The sequence below is a fragment of the Microcaecilia unicolor genome, chromosome 2, assembly GCF_901765095.1.
Source record: "Microcaecilia unicolor chromosome 2, aMicUni1.1, whole genome shotgun sequence".
In the NCBI taxonomy this organism is placed as follows: domain Eukaryota; kingdom Metazoa; phylum Chordata; class Amphibia; order Gymnophiona; family Siphonopidae; genus Microcaecilia; species Microcaecilia unicolor.
Genome location: NC_044032.1, coordinates 128,399,886 through 128,421,179, shown reverse-complemented (window position 1 = coordinate 128,421,179; position 21,294 = coordinate 128,399,886). Strand labels below are relative to the sequence as shown.

The following is a 21,294-nucleotide window of genomic DNA, read 5'->3' as shown; positions in this document are numbered from 1 at the left end:
CTGTCTTTTAGCCATGCTAAGATTCAAATGGTGGGTCATTCAGGAAGCAGTATCAGAGAAGAGCAAGTTGAGATTTGGAACTGTGTTCTTTATGAAATTTCTGGTGTGGACAGGTAGTAGATTAGCATAAATACGCTACTGAAAGTTTGGGTACATAATACTGATCAAATCGGTTAAAAGGTTTTAACGCGGCTGCTGGTTGGAGTGGACGCCTCACTTAAGCGGGGGGGGGGTCAGTCCCTCTCCTTACTGCAAATTGCTGAGATTTTCAATGGGGGCAGACTCTCTGCCCAGCAATTTCGACCAGCCCTATGAATTCATCCACCTATATTGTTAGGAATAATTGAAAACTTGAGAACTGCAAATCCCACAGTGCACGAGGTACACTGTTAAGAACCCCAATACCCCATTGATGTTTGTTGCAAACCCAACCGATACAGCTCTAGTCTGCGCGACTGCAGCACCGCAGTAATCCCGCTGTATTCCTGATAGCAATTCCCCACCAGTGACCATCTACCCCGGCTGACCACTGTGACCGTTAATTAAAAACCACCCTGCAGGCTCCCTCGCACCTGGTACCATTCTACGAAATCCTCCCAACACATTCCTGTGCAACAACCGACAATGTCGTACGATGGAGGTCGCCATCTTGGAAAGTGCCACGGAAGTGGCTGAGGCTGACTCGGGGGCACGCAGGAGTCTGCAAGATGCAAACATCCGGTCCGAAAAGCCGAGCTAGTCTAGTGCTGATTCATTAAAAATAAGTAAACCTACATTATAGACACCAAGGAACCGCGATGTCCAGGTTAAGTTTGCTGTGGTGATATCTAAACCATTACCCCTGCAAAATTTAGATTGGTACAGTCAGGGGACAGCATGACGGCGCAAGCATGGAGAACAGTATTGCCGCGGATGTTCGGCTACGGATTGTCTGGCTCACGGCTGTTACCCACAGAGAGCTGTTGGAGTTGTGCGTGCGGAGGTACGGAATGTGGGTGGACACCACGCCGTTAGTAGACCGAGTTAAATGCTGGTCTGTTGTTGCTAAATTTATTTTCTTCTTAATCTGAAGCAGTAGTAGTTTAATTCCTCCGAGAACGGATTCCTCCTGGATCCAGCATTCATCCACCTCCAAAATTGCTGTTATCTACCAGGGTCTACCACTGTTTTCATTCAGAAGGGCTGCTTCCACCTGGATCCAGCACTTCCCCCCCCCCCCCCCCCCGAAGAACAGTTTCCCCCTGGATCCGGCAATCATTCCCCCCAGAAGGGCCCTATCAGTCTGGTTTCAGCACAGTTTTCTCCAAAAGGGCTGCGTGCACCTGGATCCAGCACTCATTCCCCCCCAGAAGGGCTCAGTTCCTCTGGATCCATCACTCATTTCCCCCAGAAGGGTTCAATCCACTGGATCCAGCACTCATTCCCTCCAGAAGGGCTATATTTCCCCGCCCCCCCCCCCGGGATCCAGCACTATTTTCTCCCAGAATGGCTGCATTCCCCTGGATCCACCACGCTCCCCCCCCCCCAGAAGGGCTGCATTGCCCTGGATCTATCACTCCCCCCCCCCCCCCCCCCCCAAGAAAGTCTGCATGTACTTTGATCCAGCACTATTTTCATCCGGAAGTGTTGCAGCTCCCCTGGATTCAGCATCAGCAATCATTTCCCCCAAAAGGGCTGCACCCACCTGCAGAGAGAGACCACAAAGGGGGGGGGGGGTCAGGAGAGAGTGGGAGCGATGCTGAACCTGGGGTGTGGAAGGGGAGGGAACAGGGCACAGACGAGATGTTGGGCATGGAGTAAGAATAGACAAGGACACAGGGCAGTGGTGGAAAAGGGGTGGGTTAGGAACACCAAGGAGCATTGTTGATCACAGGGGGAAGGATAGGGACACAGAGGGACAATGCTAAATATAAGAGGAGGATAGGGATACTAAAAAACAGATGCTGAACATGCAGAAAAGATAGGAACAGAGGAGAGAAGATGGATGGCAGACATGTAAAGAGAAGAAATGTTGAATAAACAGGAGACCTTGGAAAGGCAGGAAAAAGAGAAAAGCAGAAGAGAGACAGACCAAATCGAATGGAAAAATAAAATGCTCAGACTACAAAGGTAGAAAAAAATATTTTATTTATCAGTTGGACCATGTCAACCTTAGGAAATGTGCATCTCTGATATCTTTCATTTCCATTTCTGTTTTTCTAGTATCGCTGGGGATGGGGGGAGAATGAACTGGATGTCTGTGCTACTGGAGGGAGGGGGAGGGACAGGGGAGCAAAAACTGTGCTGGGTTACAGGAGCTGGGGAGGTATGTGCAGGTGGAGAAGATGAAAAGCTGGAGAGCAGTACTGAGAATTCAGTTTGAGGGGGTGAGTCATCATTGGGAGACAGCTACCAGCAAGGGTGGGGGCGAATGTATGCCACAGGAGGGTATATGAGGTGGTGATTGACAAATCTATGGGTGGGTGCGTGCATGCCGGGGAGAGGCAGAGATAGAGTTATGCATGTGTGTATATGCTGGCTCATTACAAGTCTGGTGCCTAGATTTTTGAGCTGGCTCCTAGATCTTAAGAAACTGTGTCAAACCCTGCCATAAAGTATAATATAGTATAGCTGGAGAAAGGTTATGGTTCTCGTAGACTGGTGCAAGAGTTTTCAGAAAAGAGATAGAAGAGGATAAGCGTAGAATATGTTTTGAATTTGCAAGAAACGGGCTCAACTGATTCACCATCAGGAAGCAACAGGGCCTGATCAGCTAACACTGAAGAAACCGTTACAACAGTTGAAGAACAGGTAGAGAAGTACTATTACCAATTGATGGACTATAGGAATCGGCCTACTGTAGTTTTACCAACTCTAACTGATTCCCAGACCAATTATTCTTTTGTACTTCAAGTATCTCAATATTAAAATAGAAGTAAAAAGACCTCAGTGGCTCTCTCGGTTCCTTAATTAGGAGGAGACCATGGAAGAACCTTACATTCAAACCACCATCATCGGTCAAAAAATTTCTCTATTTTTACATACATTCCACTTGTGTAATATATGCCTTTTATATTTTCAATATTAATAGAAATAGTGAATCATTTTCCCATATGTCCCATATTATCCCCTGTTCAGAAGAGCATACCCCACCGACCCAACATAAAAATACTTGGATACCTGCGACACAACGTAAGCAAAGACCGTAATGGACATTACCTGACTCTTCCTCCCCCTTTCTAATTTCCCACCAATTATACCTATCACTTATGTACCTCATTCTACCACATCACCACCTTGTGTATTCGTTATACATTGTATTTGTTCAGACCAGAACCGTCTAACGCCGTAAACGGAACTATGTAAGCCACATTGAGCCTGCAAAAAGGTGGGAAAATGTGGGATACAAATGCAACAAATAAATAAAATAAATAAATATGTTCATAAACCAATATTAAAGCTCAACGGAACTGTCCATTTCACCCATAACAGCTTCCTTTGGAGCAAACACCATCCACTCTATATCAAAGGACTGGAGAGCTGAGTTTTAATTGTCTAAAAGAATAAAAGACAAATTTTAGTCAAAATATTGTTCTAAAAACAGCAAATGAAATATAATTATACTGTCTTACTGAAAGCTTAACAGATGCTTTTTCATCACTGCATTCAAAAATGGCGCTTGTAATGATGAAAATGCTAAAATATTTAAAACATAACGTCACCCGGAACTTCAAAAAAATGCCTGCCATTCAATTGCGGAGGTTAAACCCTGTATCTTAATTGAATGCAATCTATTTATCCAACGTTGTTCGAGTTGATATCATTTTCCCCCGCTCCCCTCCCCTTAACATATCCTTAACCTGGTCCATAACAAGCATCTTGAATCCGACATATTGTGATTCATAATTAAACAATGGATATACCAGCTGAAATATGATACTACAATGTCCTTGGGCATTAGTTTGGGGATTTTGAGGGGGTGAAAACTGTATGTGGTAGTTCTTGAGCACTCAAGGGGAAAGGAGGCCCTTGGGTGGGTGAGTTTGAGAGAGTGAAAGTGACTGCTAGAAGGGATAGGTCAGGGGTGGCAAGTTTTCAAGATTTCCACAATAAATATGCATGAGATCTATTTGATTTGCATGTACTAATTTCATTGTATGCATTCTCATGCATAATTATTGTGGAAACCTTGAAAACACGACTAGGTTGGACCCTCGAGAGCAATGGTTACCCACCCCTAGGATAGGAGGTGGAGAGAATGTGAGACTTTCCTGGTGATTTTTACTGTGGTAAAAATGAATTGATTTTTTTTCCAGCTAAACGGTACCTTTTAACAGATGATGTATTGAAACTTCAAGAATTTCAACAGAAGAAAGTAGCTGTCATATCTCAGATTTATGGAGAAAAAGGTATTTCATTTAAAAGTAAATTTATTATCCTATCATGTTTCTTTGAAGTACATTTGAGATCATGCAAACACATCTGAGCACCAGTTTATATATTCATCCATTTCTTCATAAAAATAATATGCAGTACTTAATTTGGAAAATAAAGGTATTGATTTAACATTTAGCCCCTCATTCTATAATCTTGTTCATACAGTTTTATGCCTAGCATGCAAAATTGCGGTCGCAGGTTATAGAATTCCTACAGTTATGCACATAACTTGACAAATTAGCTGTAATTGACCCTAACCACCAATTATTGGTGATTTGCATCAATTGGCATGAATTTTCAGTTATGCGTGTAACTGCACTTAGCATTCTATAACCTTAGCATGCATTTTCTGTAGTGCATAACTTCAAAGGGGGAGGAGGGACATGGGACAACTATGGTGGGTCAGGATTGTGCCCAGAACATACATACTAAGTTTATAGAACACCAACAGAACTCCCACAGCTGTAACATTTGCTTAAGGAAATTTACACCAGCCGATGCCATGGTGTAAGCAGCTGTGCCTCAATGCTGGTGCGTAAAGGCTGACTTAACGTTTGTAATTGCCATTACAGAATAATAGCTTAATTGCTGTTATAGAATTTGCCCTTACCCCTGATTCTTTAAAAAGCACCAAAAATTGCATACACAAATTTGATTCACGCCATTGAGGTGGCAGTAAGGGCTCCCATGCTAACCCGACTAACCGGGCAGCATGTGGCACTGCCCGATTACCGCCGGGTACACCCCAGCGCTACAAAAATAGCCCGGTGGTACTTCGTGTTTAGCGAGCAGTAAGCCCGCATTGGGCTTACCGCCGCTTAGTAAAAGGGGCCTGATGGTCTGGAAAATCTGTCTGAGAATAGAGACCCCCGGGTCCTGGTTGAAAATGATTATGAAGAGCTGCCCAGGAATTTAATGTAACAATTAAATCAGGGGAAACAAAAAGCTTGTAGCTAGATGATTCTGCTTACAGCAACTAAAATGATAATAGTTTACTGAACATTGAGCTAATGTTGAAATAACTTAATATAGGTAATAGACATAACACATATTTCTGAAGTTAGCAGAATGATAAAGAACAAAACTGTGTCCCTGATCAGTAAATTTAATTACAGCTTGTTTTTTGGGAAATCATAGATTTGTCAGCGTTAAGTGACTTAAGATCCGTTGCCTGACCAAACACTTGACACTGAATTAGAAAGATAAAAATAGGTCAGATTGTTACTTATATGCTGGAAGGACAACTACTGACACATTCTGATATTACAACAATTTTCCATGATTCTGCTGAACTTTCATGAGAAAGGTAATGATTAATGAGTAATGTTTTCCATATGATGCTGCTAACCTGATTGGTTCTTGAATCTAATGATGATGTGGCATTGATTGCTTACCAATAAAAAGAAGAGGGCTGAAGTGTTTCTCTGAGCCAGCCCTGTAGAATCTCTGCAGTTCAAGAGACTCAGGAGTTTGCTCCGCATTTGCCTTTACTTTTATTTTATATATATATTTTGTGTATGTGCTTTATTTCCATTTCACTTGACCTCCTCAGGGGAATCTAGGATAAAGAACTGATAGGTTCCCTGGTGGGGGAGGGTTTATAAAGTTAAGCCTAACCCTACTCGCTTTTCAGGCCCTCAGTGATACTGCCGGTTTGAAGGGGCATGTGTTGGACCCTTTGAGGCCAAAACTTTATAGACCTATATAAAATTTCTGGGTTTTGGTAAAATTGGTTGAGAAGATGGTGTTAAGACAGTTGGTGTATTATTTTTTTTTGGGGGGGGGGGATGCTAAAAGGATATTACATCCTGGACAAACAGCGTTTTATTCAGGATATAGCACAGAGACCATATTGGTTGAACTTATTAGTGAACTACGAAAGATTTTTGATATGGGTGATCTGGTCTTACTGGTGTTGCTGGATCTTGCATCTGCGTTTGATGTGGTGGATCATACGCTTCTTTTGAATCGCCTAGGGCTTCATGTTACGGTATTAGCCTGCTCTGCTAGTTTTTTATCGGGTCATACTTTTTCTGTAGTAGAAAGCCTGGAGATCTTTGGCCAATGGGATACCTCAAGGGTTGATGTTGTCACCAATCTTGTTTAACATCTTTTTATGCCCATCATTCGAAGTGATCCAGCGCTACGGGATGAACCCATATGTTTATTCTGATGATTTGTTATTGGTGGCAAAAGTTTCAAAATTAACTAATGATTTGACATGTCTGCTGGATTGTTTGTCAGCATTGACCATTTGGTTAAGGGAGCACTGAATGGTATTGAATATTGATAAGATGGTAGCCTGTTGGGTGACAAGGGAAGAAGGAGCACCCTGGTTTGTCAGTGATTTTATTTAGTAAAGTGTTGGCAGTGGTTGACAGTTTTTGATAGTTAGGGGTATTAATAGATTTCCAACTGTGTTTTACCCCTTATATTAACACTTTTTGATTGGGCGTGGTTATGCCACCCTTCATAAATTACAGGCTGTTTAGGGACAGTAGTGCATTTTTGGTATTATTGCATGTTTATGTTTATTTAAACTTGCTGTACCACCTTTTCTGAAAATAAAAGTCATGCTGTCTTTATGGGTTATGCTAATACCCTCAGGAGAACCTTAGGAAGTTGCAGATGCTCCACAATATAGCCATTCAGATTTTTGGTAGGGCAGCTAGGTTTGATCATGTTACCTCTCTTTATTTGTATTACCATTGTTTACCTGTTTGTTACAGGATTAGATTTAAGTTGATGGCTCTTACTTACAGAGTGATCTATGAAAAACTGCCTGAACCATTGGCTGGTTTTGTGAGTTTGTGTTTACCGGCATGAAATTTACAATTACAGAGTATGCTTACATTGATAGTACCTTCAATGAAGGATGCTGATTTGATGGCTACCAGAAAGGGGGCTTTATTTTTGTCTTGCACCATCTTTGTGGAATCCTCTCCCTCGATATTTGCGAAGGAATTTGCAGGAGAATGTGAATGTAGCATTTCAAGCAATAAGCATTTACCTAGAACTATGATAGAGACACACGATAGGGCCTAGAGAAACAGTGGAACTGAGTTACGCTCAGCAAGACATGAAGTGGATGTGAAGATCTCTACAGAAGCAGAGGCAAAATAACAAAAGCAATATTTTGTAGATAGTAAAAGGTAGGTTTCAAATATTGGAGAAGACGCACAAGATGGTTATGGGTCCAGAGTAACATCTAGAAGATTTGGATTATAATATGATTTAAAAGCCATCTTTAATAGGGAACAAGTTGTGCCCCCATTGCTTTGGAAAATGTTCATTGCTTCCAGTTAAGAATGACTTTACCTGGCTAATGATGATTTCTTTTTCAGATTTATATTTTAGAAACCTTGAAGAAAAGTTAAAGAAAAATGTCCTAATCCTTCGAGATGAGTTAAAAACATTACTGCATCTATGCCAGACGCCAGCAGAGGTGGAACTAGCTAAAAATGTTATTTACAGGTACAATGGAAATAAATCCTGAGAGGCTTCAATGTGCCCTGATCCAGCTGGTGCTCAGCATTATATCGTTAATGACTTAGGGCGTCTTTTACTAAGACGCGCTCACGTTTTTTTTTTTTTGTGCTTTAAAATTTTGTCGCGTGAAACGTTAGAGACGCCCATAGGAATGCATTGGTGTCTGTAACGTTTAGCACGCCCACAATTTTAGCGTGTGCCAAAAACGTGAACGCGCCTTAGTAAAGACTCTCTTACTGCGTCAGAATCTGCTAAAGCCATAAGGAGATGAAGGCCATTTTGTCTGGTTTCCTTCAGGTTAACAAGAAACGGAGTGGATTGGCTATGAACTTGCATGTAATTTAAAGGATGAATACTACTAATTTCTGTAGTGCTACTAAAGAGAAGAGTGCCATACACAATGCAAGCAAGAGTAGGCCCTGCCATGTAGTCAATTCAAGACAGAAAAATATGGGAATTAGGGTGCTTCATTTATTATGGGCATTTTCCTTCTTTATTTATTAAAATCCAGCCTCACAGCCCATCTTTTGGAGGTTACCTTTAAATCTTAATCCCACATTCTCCTGTTCATACCCAAATTTTACTAAATAAAATCACTGACAAACCAGGGTGCTCCTTCTTCCCTTGTCCTGTGACTTGTCCTCTGATTGATTGATTGATTGGTTGGAAGAAGATGCATAAAAAATAAATATTAAAAGTCTGAGGGTCCCTTTTACTAAAGGGTTGCCTTGTGGCAACCCGGAACTACCGCTGGTCCAATGCAGCCACCGGTGGTAGTTCCGCCTCGAGCGTGCACCATTTCCGGCGCTACGGAAAATAATTCCGTAATTTCTAGTGCAGCAGTAACCCAGGGGCCCTTAGCTCCACCACAATGGGTGGCGTTAAGTGCTCCCCCCACCCCGCATGGCCACATGGTAAGAATAATCTTACTGCATATCCATGTCTTTTTTTAGGGGCTTTTTACCTGCTGCGGTAAAAAGGCCCCTTATGTGTGGCAAAAATGGGTCCCCACTGCTAACGCAGAATCCTTTTTACTGCAGCTTAGTAAAAGGACCCCTGAGTGTGTGCATGAAGACCACCTGTATATAAACATAGAAACATGATGGCAGATAAAGGCCATATGACCCATCCAGTCTGCCCATCCTCTGTAACTCCTAATTCTTCCTGTTCCTAAACGATCCCACATGCTTATCCCATGCCTTTTTAAATTCTGGAACAGTCCTTGACTCCACCACCTCCACTGGGAGGCCATGCCACGCCTCCACCACCCTTTCTGTGAAATAATACTTCCTTAGGTAACCTCCGTTCTCAAGACAAATCCCTCCTTTCAGTACCCTTCTCCACCACCGCCAACTCCAGGCTCCACCCTTTCTGCCTTGCCTCACCCCATGCCTGGAATAAACTCCCTGAGCCCATACGCCAGGCACCCTCCCTGCCCATCTTCAAAGCCTTGCTCAAAGCCCACCTCTTCAATGTCGCCTTCGGCACCTAACCACCATACCTCTATTCAGGAAATCTAGACTGCCCCAACTTGACATTTCGCCCATTAGATTGTAAGCTCCTTGGAGCAGGGACTGTCCTTTTTGTTAATCTGTACAGCGCTACGTAACCCTAGTAGCGCTCTAGAAATGTTAAGTAGTAGTAGTAGTTAGGTTACTCCTAAGCCTATTCCCTCTTAACTTTGTCATATGCCCCCTCATTCCAGAGCTCTCCTTCATTTGAAAAAGGCTCTCTTCCTGTACATAAATGCCCTTTAGATATTTAAATGTTTCTATCATGTCTCCTCTCTCCCTCCTCTCTTCCAGCGTATACATGTTGAGGCTCATAAGCCTGTCCCTATGATTTTTGCATTCAAGACTGCTTACTAATTACGTAGCCGCCCTCTGGCACTATCACCTCCTTTTTCCTGCTGGTCATGCCTCTCTTTATGCACCCAAGCATAAGTGTAAATGAGTTCATTTCATGCAAAAATCAATCATTGGAGTGCTATGGAATAAAAACAAAAAAATTCTTTGAGCCCATAAAAACTGTATATGAAAAAGCACATGAATAACTTCTGTGTGTAAGTGTGATCAAGTTCATTTTGTGCTGAGGGGCACAAACCTTTTAGTGCTTAATTGCTTTATGCATAAAACATTTTATGAAATTTAAAATTAATCTGGCAATTGACAATAATGTGCATGAGTAAGCATAAATGTTTAAACATCGTGCTTTTCATACATAAAAGCTAAGCGTTAAAAACTATGTAATAAAAAATATATAAAAGTGTAGTTGCGTTGATAACATTGGTGTGGATGTAAATGAGCACTTATGCATAAAGGCAAAACATTTTAAGTGCTTTGAGACTGAATAACTGAAGTGCTTAAAACCAAAAAGTCTGTAATTATATCCAAAAAATGTCACAGATTATACACAAGTAAGGATTAAATGCGTGTTTAAACATAAAAAAGTTTTAAAAAGTTGAAACAGTGTCCTATAACAAAGAGGGCGGGGGGACAGTGAACAGCGATTAAAGAGAAGCTGTAAAACTGTATGGAGAAGCAAGTGGGGAGCTGCTGAAGTGCCTTAAAGAGGGTTATGTGAAAGGAATGACATTTAGTGCAGTATGTAGTGCAGCTGAGTTTTGGATACATTGAAGGGGGTAGGAGACCTTGGAGTAGGTTTCAATAGTCTAAGCTAGAGACGATGAGAGTACAGATAAGGTTCCAGCTGTGGCATTTGGCAACTTCCTTGCATATGTGTAGAGCTTCGATTCCTAAAGTTTTTACTATGGTGGAATCCCTAAAATATTTTTCATGCACCAGTTTATATAAACATGTATGTATGTATATATATATATATATATATATATATATATATATACTAGTAAAAAAGGCCCGTTTCTAAGAGCAATGAAACGGGCGCTAGCATGGTTTTCATCGGTAGTGTGTATGTTTGAGAGAGTGACTGTGTGAGAGAGACTGAGTGAATGTGCGAGTGTGTGTGACATAGAGTGAGGCTGTCTGTGTGAGAGTGTGTGTGAGAAAGAATGTGAGTGTGCGTTTGATATAGACTTTGTGTGTGTGGTGTGAGTGATTGATTGAGGGAGAGAGTGTGTGTGTTTGAAAGTGTGTGTGTGTGTTTCTGTGTATGTGTGAGTGTGAGTGTTTTAAGCAGGTGGTGCATTCCCCTCCCCCTACCGTGCCCCTCTTCTTCTCCCTCCTCTCACCGGCCCAGTCACACTCCAAGTTCCAGGCCACCCTCCCCCCCTCAGAGTGAGTGTATGTGTTTGAAAGAGTGTTGTGTGTATATGTGTGAGAGTTTTAAGCAGGTGGTGCATTCCCCTTCCCCTTCTGTGCTCCTCTTCCTCCCCCTCTGCTCACCGTCAACTTTCCAGTCAGCCCTCCCTCCCCCCTCTTCACCCCTGCCCCCCTCTTCACCCCAAGCCCTCATCTCTCCCTGTTCTTTGCTCCCAGGCACTGAATGCAGCATCCAGGCATTGATTGTGTGCTGTGTTGTTGCTCCTCTCTCCTCTTTCTGTCCCCATATGAGCACAGGTACCAGGAAGTTGTTTTGAACTTCCTGTTCCTGCGCTCCAGGGCCAGTGAGTAGTAGTAGATGACGGCAGAAAAACCTGCACGGTCCATCCAGTCTGCCCAACAAGATAAACTCATATGTGTATACCTTACCTTGATTTGTACCTGCCTTTTTCAGGGCACAGACCGTACAAGTCTGCCCAGCAGTATTTCCCGCCTCCCAACCACCAGTCCCGCCTCCCATCTCCGGCTCTGGTACAGACCGTATAAATCTGCCCTCCACTATCCTCGCCTCCCAACTACCAGTCCCGCCTCCCATCTCCGGCTCTGGCACAGACTGTATAAGTCTGCCCTCCACTATCCTCGCCTCCCAGCTACCAACCTCTCTTCCCCCACCTGCTCCGCCACCCAATTTTGGCTAAGCTTCTGAAGATCCATTCCTACTGCACAGGATTCCTTTATGCACATCCCACGCATGTTTGAATTCCGTTACTGTTTTCACCTTCACCACCTCACGCGGGAGGGCATTCCAAGCATCCACCACCCTCTCCGTGAAAAATACTTCCTGACATCTTTTTTGAGTCTGTCCCCCTTCAATCTCATTTCATGTCCTCTTGTTCTACCGCCTTCCCATCTCCGGAAAAGATTTTTTTGCGGATTAATACCTTAGTATTTGAACGTCTGTATCATATCACCCCTGTTCCTCCTTTCCTCCAGGATATACATGTTCAGGTCAGCAAGTCTCTGCTCATACGTCTTGGAACGCAAATCCCACACCATTCTCGTAGCTTTTCTTTGCACCGCTTCCATTTTTTTAACATCCTTCGCGAGATACGGCCTCCAAAACTGAACACAATACTCCAGGTGGGGCCTCACCAACGACTTGTACAGGGGCATCAACACTTCCTTTCTTCTGCTGATCATACCTCTCTCTCTACAGCCTAGCAACCTTCTCGCTACGGCCACCGCCTTGTCACACTGTTTCGTCGCCTTCAGATCCTCGGATACTATCACCCCAAGATCCCTCTCCCCCTCAGTACCTATCAGACTCTCCCCCCTAACACATAAGGCTCTCGTGGGTTTCTACTCCCAAAGTGCATCACTTTGCATTTCTTCGCATTGAATTTTAATTGCCAAACCTTAGACCATTCTTCTAGCTTCCTCAGATCCCTTTTCATGCTTTCCACTCCCTCCCGGTGTCCACTCTGTTGCAAATCTTAGTATCATCCGCAAATAGGCAAACTTTACCTTCTAACCCTTCGGCAATGTCACTCACAAATATATTGAACAGAATCGACCCCAGCACCGATCCCTGAGGCACTCCACTACTCACCTTTCCCTCCTCCAAGCGAACTCCATTGACCACCACCCTCTGTCGTCTGTCCTTCAACCAGTTCCTAATCCAGTTCATCATTTCGGGACCTATCTTCAGCCCATCTAGTTTATTTAAGAGCCTCCTGTGGGGAACCGTGTCAAAAGCTTTGCTAAAATCTAAGTAGATTACGTCTATAGCACGTTGATGATTCAATTCTCCAGTTACCCAATCAAAGAATTCAATGAGATTCGTTTGGCACGATTTCCCTCTGGTAGAACCATGTTGTCTTGGATCTTGCAACTTATTGGCTTCTAGGAAATTCACTATCCTTTCCTTCAGCATGGCTTCCATTACTTTTCCAATAACCGAAGTGAGGCTTACCGGCCTGTAGTTTCTAGCTTCTTCCCTATCACCACTTTTGTGAAGAGGGACCACCTCCGCCGTTCTCCAGTCCCTCGGAACCTCTCCCGTCTCCAAGGATTTATTAAACAAATCTTTAAGAGGACCCTCCAGAACCTCGCTGAGCTCCCTCAATATTCTGGGGTGGATCCCGTCCGGTCCCATGGCTTTGTCCACCTTTAGCTTTCCAAGTGAGAGAGAGATGAGTGGCTGCCGAGCAGACAGCCAATGGCTGAAGGCTGCCTGCGTTTCAGTTTTTTGTTTGTTTGTTTTTAAGATAAGCGGTGATCTTTGAGGGGGGCGGGTGGATATGGGAAGCGGCGACTTCAGGGGGTGGGGTTGAGAGGTGAAACAGCGAACTCGGGGGGGGGGGCGGAGTTTGCAAGAGGCGACCTTGGGGGGGTGCCTAGCATAGGGGAAGCAGCGACCTCGCTCGCGGGCGGATGGATAAGGGAAGCGTCGAACTGGGGGGGGGGTGGCGAATGGAAGAGGCGACCTGGGGGGGGGTGGAGAGGGGAAGCGGCGACCTCGTGGGCGAGTGGAGAGGGCGGGGAAGTTGCGTACTTGGGGCGGGGTGGAGAGAGGGTGACGAACCTCGTGGGGCGTGGAAACAGAGCTGGGCTTCCTTGAATCGTCGAGTGTCTTTGCTCCGCCCTCGACATCATAACTTTGTGACGCGAGGGCGGGGCGGACACTTAAGGCCAAACCGGATATCTCGGGCGCCTCAAGTTCCGGCTTGAGGCTTCATTCGAACGTTGGAGGTGCCTTTTATATATAGAAGATGTTCATACAAAAGATTCTACACTCTTAATTTCTTGAGGAACCCTGAAGAGAGTTTGAGGAACTCCAGGGTTCCCAGGAACCAGTTTGGGAATCACTGGTGTAGAGAAAAAGAGAAGAGTCAGGCCCCCAAGTTTTAGAAGCAGAGGGAACTGGTGGGGTGACGATGTTATTCATATTTTTTTGTTGTTGTTGTTAAAAAAATCTTCAAATTACTTAGGGGTCCTTTTACTAAGGTGCGCTGAAAAATGACCTGCGTTGTTGTAGACGCGTGTAATGGAAGCGCACAGGTCCATTTTTCAGCGCGCCTGCAAAAATGGCCTTTTTCGGGGGAAGGGGGGGGACAAAAATGGATGTGCGACAAAATAAAAATTGGGTGCGTTTATTTTGGGCCTGAGACCTTACCGCCACCCATTGACTTAGCGGTAAGGTCTCTCACGTTAACTGAGTGGTAATCATCTGCGTGCATACAATGCCGATTACTGCCTGGTTAGCGCCAAAAATAAATATATGTACACACATAAAAAAATGAAATTACAGCCCGGGGCACGCGGTAGCCGGGCAGTAGTTCTGAACTGGCGCATGTTGGGCTCGCGTAGGTGCCTATCAGGCTCATTTTCAAAAGAGATGGATATCCAAAAAGTGACATAAATCGGGACTTTGATGTCCATATCACAGAAACGTCCAAATCAGTATAATCGAAACCGCATTTTGGATGTCTTTCTCGGAAGTCTGTCGGAAGGACGTCCAAATCTCAAGGGGGGCATATCGGAGGCGTGTTCAAGGCGGGACTTGGGCATTCCTAAGATTTGGACGTCTTTGAACCATAATGGAACAAAGCAAAAATGTCCAGCACTAAAACTTGGACGTTTTGAGCTGGACCTGTTTTTGTTACAAATAAGGCACAAAAAGGTGTCCCAGATGACCACTGGAGGGAATCAGGGATGACCTCCCCTTACTTCCCCAGTGGTCACTAACCCCCTCCCACCCCCAAAAAGTGTGGTAAAGAACATTACTTGCCAGCCTCTATGCCAGCCTCAGATGTCATATTCAGGTCCATGACAGCAGTATGCAGGTCACTGGAGTAGTTTAGTGCACTTCAGACAGGTGGACCCAGGCCCATCCCCCCACTACCTGTTACACTTGTGCAGGAAACTGTGAGCCCTGCAAAACCCACTGTACCCGCATATAGGTGCCCCCTTCACCTGTAAGGGTTATGGTAGTGGTGTACAGTTGGGGGTAGTGGGTTTTTGGGGGGCTCAGCACACAAGGTAAGGGAGCTGTGTACCTGGGAGCATTTTATGAAGTTTAATGCAATGCCCCGTAGGGTGCCCGATTGCTGTCCTGGCATGTCAGGAGGACCAGTCTACTAAAAATGCTGGCTCCTCCCATGTCCAAATGGCTTGACTTTGGGCGTTTTAGACTTGGACGTCTTTGTTTCGAAAATGGCCGAAAATCAAAGATGTCCAGATCGCAAAATGTCCAAATTCAAGGACGTCCATGGTATTTTCGAACACAAAAGATAGATGTCCATCTTTTTCGAAAATGACCTTCTCCCCGCCTCGGAATTTGGACGCCTTTGTAAAACGTCCAAATTCTGATTTAGACGTTTCTTTCGAAAATACCCCTCTATGTGACTTAGTAAAAGGGCCCCTTAATGTAGGAGAATAAGGTTTTGGAAACAACATTGTTTTACAAATCAGTCCTTTTGTTGTTGTTGTTGTTGTTTTAATTGGGTGCTTGATATTGATTCCAGCTAGATTGCTCTTGCTACTGCAGGAATGCAGCTCCATAAATGAGAATGAAAGTGATGGCACTATAGGAATTTTATGCCTGCAATAGCATTAAAAGCCGTGTTGCTATGTCCATATTAAGAGGGATAGCTACTTTTGTAACTGGAAACAGAGATAATTTATCTTCTAAATTTATGTGGCTTTTCAGCAATCCTAAACATATAAGTAGGATCACTGAAATACGCATATAACTTTAAATGGATATTTGTTTATTTGAAGTGAACTTTTTACATTATTCATAGATATAATACTACCCTCAGCCTGCCTCCTATCCCATTCAGATTTGAAACAGATAGCTTTGGCCTTGAGTGACTTAAATGGTTGAAAGTTTTGCACTACTTGGGATTATTTTTAGAAGATAGCTTTTATTCACTTCTTACCGACCACATAAGTGTGTCTGAGTACTGTCCTCCAAGTTTCTATTAATACTGTCCTACATTAAAAATATAAAAAGGACTGCTTTTAAGATACAGTTTCCAAAGTCATAGCCGGGTTCATTTAGGATAATAATCTTTGAGGAAGAATTACCATGAATTAAGTTAACGGTAGCCACCATTGGCATAAAGCAGTTTTGGTCACGGGGGTAGCCAGACCTCGACGGGGAGGGGGCCAGAGCACAAAGTGGAGGGGGGCACCTTTTGGTCTGCCACTCCCCGCACCACCGTCACATGATGGTACTTTGGCTGGCGGGAGTCCCCAACCCCGCCAGCTGAAGCGTTTGTCCCGCTGGTCTCACATTGCCTGGCCTGGTCTGTTCTCAGTCATGCTGTGCACGCTCATTTTAATGAAACTGAGCGTACACGGTGCGATTGTGAAGAGCAGGGTAGGCAATGCGGTGAGACCAGTGTGGGACAAATGCTTCAGCTGGCGGGGGTTGGGAACCCCCGACAGCCAAACCAGGGGCCCCCAAGCCAATTTAGGGGGGCCCATGCCCCCCCATAGCTACGCCACTAGCTTTGGTATGCCAGAATAGAAGAGAAGCTTGCAGTAACAGGCAAACATTTATGCGGTGAAAGAAAGGGTAGCATCAACAACCATAGCAATTGCAATATTGTTTCCCACTCATGGTCTAGTGAAGCGAATTGTGCAAATTCAAGCATAGAACTTGCCAGCTCCCAGTTCCATGCTTTACCCATTAGCTCACAACTACTCTTAAAGGACTCATGCAGTTTTTCTACTGCAGCCCTAATTTTGGAATACAAACATAACTGAAGTCTTCCCTTTCGTTCTTCTGTCTGTGCTGTGCTTCCTAAAGTAAGCACTATGCAGGTCTACAGCAAACACTACCATATTTCTATTTTTCCTTAGCAAACATACCATTTCTGTGTAATATTTGTACTGCAAATCTTGTTCCCTTTGTCATTTTCTCTTCTTTAAGCAATATGACCTGGTTTTTTTTGTCTTTCAGGTACCATGCAGAAAACAAAACGTAGCTTTTGGCGAGTTTAAATTTGGGCCCCTTTTTATAAGGTTATGTTATGAGCTGAATCTTGAGAACATGGCACTGGATTTAATCAAGGACAAAGTAAGTTCCTCCCTTCTCCCCCCTCCTCACCCCTTCATGACTTGTAAATTAGACTTTTATTTAGCACACTCCAGGGAGTAAAAAAGTTCAGAGACATGAAAGACATGATATATCATTTGTCTTGTATGTTCGGCTATGGGAAGCTTGCTGCCTTTCTTCCTGATGTTGAATTATGCAGGATTTGGGACAGAGCGATGGGCTTTCAAAGTATCTGGATAGTAGCGATAGCCAAACGTTTAGACCTGAGGAATAGCATTCTTAAACTAAACAGATACCCCATCGTTGTGTAACAGCCCGCCCAGATTTAGGTGCTTTCTACACACTTAAATTTATAGAATACTGTCATTCACGCGGGTAAGTATACACTTATGCACAAAAATGGCAGCATCACGCCTAATCACTACTCTGTAATTACACACTGAAATGGCTTAGCGTATAATTAGGGTGGGCATTCACAGGGATGGGGCCTAGGAGGGGCTGACTTCAACTTACAGAATAGATGTGCCCATTATAGTAAATGTGTACGCCTAAATTTTATTAGAGTATTTAAGTAGGGGTAGGCAGATTGTTCTGCTTCAATATGATATTTGACTGCGTTCGATTCAGTGGACCATGAATTACTGCTAACTAGATTGAGTGGTTTAGGTCTGACTGGCTGAGTATTGAATTGGTTCCAAGATTTCTTGTTGAATCAGTCTTATACTGTTTAGAAAGGAGGTGTGATGTCAAATTCTTGGAGGTCTACTTGTGGAGTGCCTCAGGGTTCACCTCTGTCTCCAGTGCTTTGTAACCTGTTTATGAGTTCTCTTTTATGTATTACCTTAGTTAAAAATGAACATTTGTTTTCCTATGCTGATGATATTTTAATGCTGATTCCAGTTTGTCCCGTTATAAGTGAAACATAAGCCAACATTTCTGTTGCTATGGAAAAAATGGACTGTTGAACATATGCTTCAGTTAAATCAGGTGAAAACAAAATATTATGGAAATACCCAGTGTACCTGAATGCAACTCACCTTGAACTACTACTGAAAAAGGTGTGAGCAAAATCCAAATAAGTAATGATTAGACAGATATTCCTTTGAATCTTACATTATCAAATGGCATAATTTTAAATGTGGAAAAGGAATCTAAGGTTTTAGGTATTATTTTTGGATTATTCATTGTCTTATGAAGCCCAGATCAAGTCTGAAAGAAGTCTTTTTTCTGCTTACATCAATTGAGGTTGATTGGGACTTTCTTTTTTTTTTCAAAGTTCTCACTTTGCCCTTTTTGTTCAGATGTTGGCTTTGTCTAAGTTAGATTACTGCAACTCACTGTATGTTGGATTGAGTAATAAGTTGCTATATAAACTACAACTACTACAGAATACAGCTGTCCAGATGATTTTCCGGTTAAGGAAGTGGGAAAGTGTATTTGGTTATTAAAATACTTCATTGACTTCATGTAAGTAAATGGATTTTTAAAGATACATGTTTAGTTTTTCAGATATTATATGATAATAGAATAGAATATGATAATTTAACCCGAGTTCGTGATTTGCAGTTGAAAGTTCTTACTTTTCAAAATATTTGATTTAGACATCAGCGTGGTTTTCTGTTTCCTATTCAAGCTGTTACAATTTGGAATAATTTACCAAATCTAATTTAACTAGATCAAAATTATATGCTCGTGCATAAAAGGTTGAAAACTTTTTAAATTGGTAATTATGATTAATTTTTTTGCAATTTAGTATTATGGGTTTTGTAATTCTCACTTTTTTGGCTGAGCTTCTGTGTACACCGCCTGGAACCTCCTGTTGAGATAGAGCAGTATTCAAGATATAGATTAGATTAGGTTAATATCTGTTTATACAGTATTAGTCCTATATAATAATTCTCACCTCCAACGTTCTAATGTGCCTGGGACCATTCCTCCCTCTGAGGTGGCCTGCTAGGCAGGCACGCACTGAGTAGGTGACAGCTGATTCCAAAGCAAGGGGAATCAGCTGTCAGTGCCCGCTCCCTGCCACTTCGGAGCAAGTGGCAGGGAACGGGGCAACACAGACCCCCCCCCCTCGCTGCATCACAAAACCAACCCCCCCACCCGACGAACAAGCCTAACCCAAAAGGTTTTGCTTACCACCCGATCATATGGAGCAGAAAGCGCTTCCTTTCCCCACAACCTCCCCCCCCCTTTTCAGCAATGCTTCACAAATCTTTCCTGAATACCCCACAGCCAAGCAAGATTTCAGGTCCCACAATTAACCCCATCTCAGAGAAGGTTTTGGAACACCGCCCATCCTTACACACTTCGGGAGACCACCAGTGACTGCGGAGGCGCGCGTGCTCTCTCCTCACTAATGGAAGCCCTTTTTCCCCTCCCTGTCGATATTGTGCCTGCTTTCCTGCGTGCTCCTCCCCTCCGGGCCCGCATCTAGAAGCATGATTGCTTGGCGTTCAGAATTTCAACGCGCCGGTTCAGGAACGCAATTAACGGTTCCATCGATCGGTAAGAGGCGGCATTCGTCACTACCAGACCGAGATCGGTAGACTAGAACGATGCAGAACACGGATCACAGCCGGATGGTAAATTAGCTAGGCAGAGAAAGAAAACCCGGAGCCACAGATCAGGGGAACATATCCAAAAAAAAAAAAAAAAAAACAGAAAATACTGATTCAAGAAGGGAGGTACAAGCACAAAAATTCCGGAAAGAAACAGGAAGAGGAGGCAAAAAAAAAAAAAAGAAATCCATCAGACACACATACAGGGAGGGAGAAATCCAACAAAGAGAGAGAGAGTGAGAGAGCAATCCAGGAAATACAAACATCGATTCAGAGAGGTAGAAATCCAGGAAACACATCAAAGGGGAGAGCAAAATCCAGGAAGGAATTGGCCAAAGATAAATCCAGGGGAAGCTGGAGATCCAGATAACAGAAAGGGCACAAAAAGCTCTGCAAGAGGGAGAGAGCGGAAGAAGTGGGGAGTATTGGGAAAGGAGAGCAGGAAGAGACACTCACTCTTGACAACAGATACTGCGCATAAACGTTTATGCTATCATAGCAGTAAAGATCCAGTTGGAGGGAGGGTGCCATTAACCTATTCTTGGGTGTTAATTGCCCATGACCCAGTAGTGTGAGGGTTCAAATGGGTGAGAAGTGCCACTAACAAAGTAACCTATTATCAGACGGGCCCAGTGACTGTGCGGTGTAAGTGACCCTCACACACACACTTGCATCTGGGAGGGAGGGAAGGGGGCCACCCTGGGGAGTGGGCCCAAAAAAAAACCCCTTACAAAACAAAACACACACACTGATCCTCAACATGTCAATTCTTCATTACCAACACAAAAAATTATCCAAAAAATCCCTTTCTAAACATTCATTGCACAAAACAAATACCTTGCTAGCGCCCGTTTCATTGCTCTCAGAAACGGGCCTTTTTTACTAGTAATATAGTAAATGACGGCAGAAAAAGACCTGCATGGTCCATCCAGTCTGCCCACCAAGACAAACTCAAATGTGCTACTTTTTGTGTATACCCTACTTTGATTTGTACCTGTCCTCTTCAGGGCACAGACCGTATAAGTCTGTCCAGCACTATCCCCGCCTCCCAACCACCAGCCCCGCCTCCCACCACTGGCTCTGGCACAGACCGTATAAGTCTGCCCAGCACTATCCTCGCCTCCCACCACCGGCTGGCTCTGCCACCCAAGCTCCTTAGGATCCATTCCTTCTGAATAGGATTTTTATGTTTATCCCACGCGTGTTTGAATTCTGTTACTGTTTTCATTTCCACCACCTCCCGCGGGAGGGCATTCCAAGCATCCATAGTATTCTATAAAAGAGCACTCGCTGCCTGCAGAAACATCTGCCAAAATTCAAAGTGAGTTAAGTGGGCAGGGGAGGTTTAAATTGCTCATGGGCCAACTGCAGCACTTCCTGGTTAATATCTGTTCTGATAGGCCATCAAAAGGTGGGCAGGTCAGGGGTGGTACAGTAGGAGGGGTTAGGGAGGAACTGCAGTTATGCAGGTGCTGACAATATTCATCGTCTGCAGTTGCACAGCTAAGCAGGTTCCTGC

At 43.8% G+C, this 21,294-nt stretch overlaps 1 protein-coding gene across 1 annotated transcript in view; it reads left to right on the top strand.

The window, feature by feature from the left end:
• The first annotated feature begins 831 nt into the window (after positions 1–831).
• The window catches only part of LOC115462291 (pentatricopeptide repeat-containing protein 2, mitochondrial-like), a 66,414-nt gene continuing 45,951 nt past the window's right edge, over positions 832–21,294 (top strand). The window contains 5 exon segments of the mRNA XM_030192301.1: positions 832–982; positions 4,296–4,388; positions 7,761–7,890; positions 17,116–17,135; positions 17,138–17,232. Coding sequence (XP_030048161.1) covers positions 877–982; positions 4,296–4,388; positions 7,761–7,890; positions 17,116–17,135; positions 17,138–17,232 — 444 coding nt within the window. The 5' untranslated portion in view covers positions 832–876.